Genomic DNA, 5,057 nt, shown 5'->3' with positions numbered 1-5,057 from the left:
CAGGCTCAAACCTGTCCTTGTTCCTTGCAGTGTCAGCCCGGGATGCAGCCAGGAACAGAGGAGGGAATTAAACCCTGACAGCCAAAATAAATCGGGTTGGAGCCGCTGCCTGATCCCCGCTGGGACGCTGAGCTGCGTTTCAGAAAGAGCCTCGCTGGAACTGTCCTGGCGTCCTGGAACGATCCCAGCGCTCGAAATCTGCAGCGAGAGCGGCACCTAGTGCCCGGATCCTGCAGATCCTGCAGAATTCCCGCAGCCAGCCAGGCATCCATCCCTCCATCCATCATCCATCCATCCATCCATCCTCCATCCATCCATCCATCCATCCCTCATCCATCATCCATCCATCATCCATCCATCCTCCATCCATCCATCCATCCATCCCTCATCCATCATCCATCCATCATCCATCCATCCTCCATCCATCCATCCATCCATCCCTCATCCATCATCCATCCATCATCCATCCATCCTCCATCCATCCATCCATCCATCCCTCATCCATCATCCATCCATCATCCATCCATCCTCCATCCATCCATCCATCCATCCCTCATCCATCATCCATCCATCATCCATCCATCCTCCATCCATCCATCCATCCATCCCTCATCCATCATCCATCCATCATCCATCCATCCTCCATCCATCCATCCATCCATCCCTCATCCATCATCCATCCATCATCCATCCATCCTCCATCCATCCATCCATCCATCCCTCATCCATCATCCATCCATCATCCATCCATCCTCCATCCATCCATCCATCCATCCCTCATCCATCATCCATCCATCATCCATCCATCCTCCATCCATCCATCCATCCATCCCTCATCCATCATCCATCCATCATCCATCCATCCTCCATCCATCCATCCATCCATCCCTCATCCATCATCCATCCATCATCCATCCATCCTCCATCCATCCATCCATCCATCCCTCATCCATCATCCATCCATCATCCATCCATCCTCCATCCATCCATCCATCCATCCCTCATCCATCATCCATCCATCATCCATCCATCCTCCATCCATCCATCCATCCATCCCTCATCCATCATCCATCCATCATCCATCCATCCTCCATCCATCCATCCATCCATCCCTCATCCATCATCCATCCATCATCCATCCATCCTCCATCCATCCATCCATCCATCCCTCATCCATCATCCATCCATCATCCATCCATCCTCCATCCATCCATCCATCCATCCCTCATCCATCATCCATCCATCATCCATCCATCCTCCATCCATCCATCCATCCATCCCTCATCCATCATCCATCCATCATCCATCCATCCTCCATCCATCCATCCATCCATCCATCTATCCGTCCATCCATCCTTTGGACTGGGAGGTGTTGGGATGGAGTTTGGACCTGGAGGTCCATGGAGGAGCTGAGATCAACCTGCAGCCCCTGGGGAAGCCCACACTGGAGCAGGGGATGCACAAAAGGTATGATCCCATGGGAATTCCACCCTGGAGCAGCTCCTGGCAGGGATCTGAGGCCCTGTGGGGAGAGGAGACCCCCTGGAGCAGGTTTGGTGGGAGGGCTTGGGATCTCATGGGAAAAGGGACCAACATTGGGGCAGCTCCTGCAGGAATGACCCCATGGAAAGGGACCCACACTGGGGCAGTTCCTGCAGGAATGACCCCATGGAAAGGGAGATCCACACTGGGGCAGTTCCTGATCCTGAAGAACTGATCCTTTGGGAAGTTCCCGTGCTGGAGAAGTCCATGGAGGACACCAGGGCTCAGGGACACCAAGGGCACGGGGCCACTGTGGGGACAGGGACACTGACAGTGACACTGGGGGCACCAGGACACTGGGGCAAAGGGACACCACGGGTACAGGGAGACTGGGCACAGGGACAGGGAGACTGGGCACAGGGACAGGGACACTGGGCACAGGGACACCACAGGGACACGGGTGTCCCAGGGACCCCGGCCGGGAGCGGGGGCTGCGCTCCCCCAGTGGCCCGCCAGGGGGCGCGCGGCCCGAAGGCGCCGCCCTGCGGAACTACATCTCCCAGCGTTCCCCGCGGCAGGAACGCCCCTAACGCCGCCGCGGTAGGCGTGGCCCCGCCGCGCCTGCGCAGTGCGCGGTGACCCTGGGGGCGGCCGGGAAAGATGGCGGCGGCAGCCGGGCTCGTCTTGAAGGTGAAACTGGGGGGCGGCGGGGCCTGGGCGGCTTTGGGGGGCGAGCGGCGCCGTCTGCCGCCCTCCAGCCCCGCGCGGGGTCCTGGACCTCCCCCTTCCTCCCGATCCTTGAGGGCTGTGCCGACCCCGCCATTCTGGCCCTTATTCCCCCTCAGGTGCGGCAGCTGAGCACGACGGCGGCGAGACCCGTGACCAAGCTGGTCAAGGTGAGGGGGCCGGGGCGCTGGCACAAGGGAGGGTAGGGAGGTCTCAAAGCTGGTAAAGATGAGGGGCAGGGGTGTCCTGAGGGGCCCGGAGGGGTCTCCAGGCTGGTCGAGGTGAGGAGGTGGAGATCGTGAGGGGATCAAGGGGGGTGTCCAGGATGGCAGGGCGGCGGGTCGTGAGGGGCTCGGGGCGGGCGGCTGAGGTGGTCACGGTGAGGGCAGGGTGCCGGGGGGGTCTCTGCCCCGCTCAGCGCCCGCCCGTGCCCCCGCAGCCGCCCATCCAGGTGTACGGGCTGGAAGGGCGCTATGCCACCGCCCTCTACTCGGCAGCCAGCAAGCAGAAGAAGCTGGAGCAGGTGGAGAAGGAGCTGAGCCGGGTCAGGGTAAGGTGTTCCGCAGCCGGGGCTCGCGGGGGTGGGAGCGGGGAGGGTTCCCTGCTGCTCCTCGGTTGGGAGGGGGCTGCTGTGACCTGTGAGAGTCCCAGCCTGCTGGCACCTGCACTGCCTGCTTGTGGACATGGTGTTTAAACGGGGTATTGGAAATGAGGAATTGTTCCCTGTTGAGGTGAATGCTCCAAGTGTGGGGACACGAGGCTTGAACTCTGTTTTTCTTAGGAGGTTGATTTATTATGTTATATAGTATTTTAAAATACTGCATTAAAACTATACTAAAAGAACAGAGAGAGAAGAAGGATCAGAAGGTTACAAAGAACAAGAACAGAATAGAATGTATAACCAAATTCTGTGACTGCTCACAGCCTTGATACAGGTGGCTGTGATTGGTCACTAATTAAAAACAATCTACATAAACCAATAAAAAATACACCTGTTGCATTCCACAGCAGCAGATAGTTATTGTTTACATTTCTTTCCTGAGGTTCTCAGATATTCAGGATGGGAAAAATCCTAGCAGAGGATTTTTCACAAAATATCATAACTGCAGTTCCCTGGCAGGGTGGGCAGGCCCTGGCACAGGGTGCCCAGAGGAGCTGTGCCTGCTCCACCCCTGGAAGTGTCCAAGGACAGGTTGGATGGGGCTTGAAGCAGCTTGGGACAGTGGAAAATGTCCCTGTCTATCCAGTTTTTAAGGTTCCTTCCAACCCAAACCATTCCCTGATTCTCTGTCTGGAGCATCTCACTTCCCATCAGCTCCAGAGCTCCTTGTTCTCATTCCAGAGTGCCCCTGTTGCCTGCCTTGGCTGCTCCAGGTGGGCCTCGTGATGCCAGGAAAACCCCTGGCGTTTGTCACGCCCTTGTGTGTCCCCTCAGAGCCTCCTGAAGGACCCCAAGCTGTCTGGCGTGGTGATGAACCCTCACACCAAGAGCTCAGTGAAGCAAAAAGCCGTGAACGACGCCCTGGCCAGAGAGAAGATGTCCCCAATCACCGTCAACCTGATGAGTGAGTGACCTCTGCGCTCTGGGAGAGCATCCCAGCCGTGCCATCCCTCGGGATTGCTGCTGGGGTGTGCCCTGCTGGTGCTGGAAGCCCGTGATGTTTTGCAGATCTGCTGGCTGAGAACGGCCGCCTGCGCTACACCCCGGGCATCGTGTCCGCCTTCGGGAAGATCATGAGCGCCGTCCGAGGGGAGGTGGTGTGCACGGTCACCACGGCCCAGGTGGGCTGGGCAGCTCTGCAGCCTGGGGTGGCAGGGAAAACAGGCAGTGGGGGCAAGGACAAACCTCTCCTGGTTCAGGCTGCACTCTGAGTGAAGTGCTTGAGGGCATGTCTCACCTCTGCCCAGCTGAACTGCTGACAGCCAGCACTTCCCAGTCCAAAATGGAAACTCTTCATCCCACTGCAGCTCAACAAGGTTTTCCTTCCTGTGTGTGAGCCCAGGGGCTGGCAAAAGTCAGGCTGGTCTGCACATAGAGCTGCTGCCCTGTTCTTCTTCCAAACAGTAAAATGTTTCATGAAATCAGGAGGGCACAAAGGGGTTGTTGTTCCTGTGCTGCCCTTGGGTTCTCCCTGTTCCAGGATGCTGACTTCCTGGTGCAAGTGTGTCCTCAAAGGAGAAAATTTGTATAATTTATATCGTTTGAGTGTATATTATTATTATATCATTTGAATATTTTTGCCCTTCATTTTCCTGCTCTTCTGTTCTTTTTTTTCAGCCCTTGGATGAGGCTAACCTCACTGAACTGAAAACTGCTCTGAATGGGTTCTTGGCTAAAGGAGAGGTGTTGAAGCTGGAGACTAAGGTCTGGATTTTTGACTTACAAATAAGTGTCACTAAGTTCACATTAAGGGCTTCTGTGTCTCTGATTTTTACAAAAAACAAAAAGATTTTATTGAATCCAATTTCTTTGTAACATAGTTCTGTGCTTTCTTGTAGACATGATAATGTTTTCATTTCTAAAATCTTCACTTGGGAATGCAGTGACCACAAAATCATCCTCAAAAAAGGCCCTTTGAAAAGCTTTACTTTTTTTTTTCCTAGTGTAAAACTTGTATTCTCTGGTAACAAACTGTTGCTAATCAACTTTCTGTTTAATGTTCCTTCCTTAGACTGACCCAGCAATCCTTGGTGGCATGATTGTCAACATTGGGGAGAAGTACGTGGACATGTCAACAAGGTCCAAGATCCAGAAACTCACCAAAATCATGAGAGAGACTGTCTAGAGAGCTGTCCTGGTGGTTCCCAGGGAAACCTGTCACATGGAAACAATAAAATTCTTCCTTCTT

At 54.8% G+C, this 5,057-nt stretch overlaps 1 protein-coding gene across 1 annotated transcript; it reads left to right on the top strand.

Moving 5' to 3' along the window:
• Positions 1–2,067: 2,067 nt before the first annotated feature.
• On the top strand, positions 2,068–5,057 carry ATP5PO (ATP synthase peripheral stalk subunit OSCP). Its single transcript, XM_039709538.1, has 7 exons — positions 2,068–2,172; positions 2,328–2,378; positions 2,648–2,758; positions 3,644–3,773; positions 3,878–3,990; positions 4,487–4,573; positions 4,881–5,057. Exons 1-7 carry the CDS (start codon positions 2,143–2,145, stop codon positions 4,992–4,994), a joined length of 636 nt encoding a protein of 211 aa, XP_039565472.1. The 5' UTR covers positions 2,068–2,142; the 3' UTR covers positions 4,995–5,057.

This window comes from Passer montanus, unplaced genomic scaffold, assembly GCF_014805655.1.
Source record: "Passer montanus isolate IOZ18808 unplaced genomic scaffold, ASM1480565v1 scaffold213, whole genome shotgun sequence".
NCBI lineage: Eukaryota > Metazoa > Chordata > Aves > Passeriformes > Passeridae > Passer > Passer montanus.
This window is presented reverse-complemented; position numbering and strand designations above follow the sequence as displayed.

Excerpts from the sequence above, each read along its gene's own strand:
- ATP5PO (XM_039709538.1), top strand. The coding sequence starts at position 2,143 with ATGGCGGCGGCAGCCGGGCTCGTCTTGAAG. Across the intron at positions 3,991-4,486 it reads GCACGGTCACCACGGCCCAG|CCCTTGGATGAGGCTAACCT; the intron begins GTGGGCTGGGCA and ends CTTTTTTTTCAG. Across the intron at positions 4,574-4,880 it reads TGTTGAAGCTGGAGACTAAG|ACTGACCCAGCAATCCTTGG; the intron begins GTCTGGATTTTT and ends TTCCTTCCTTAG.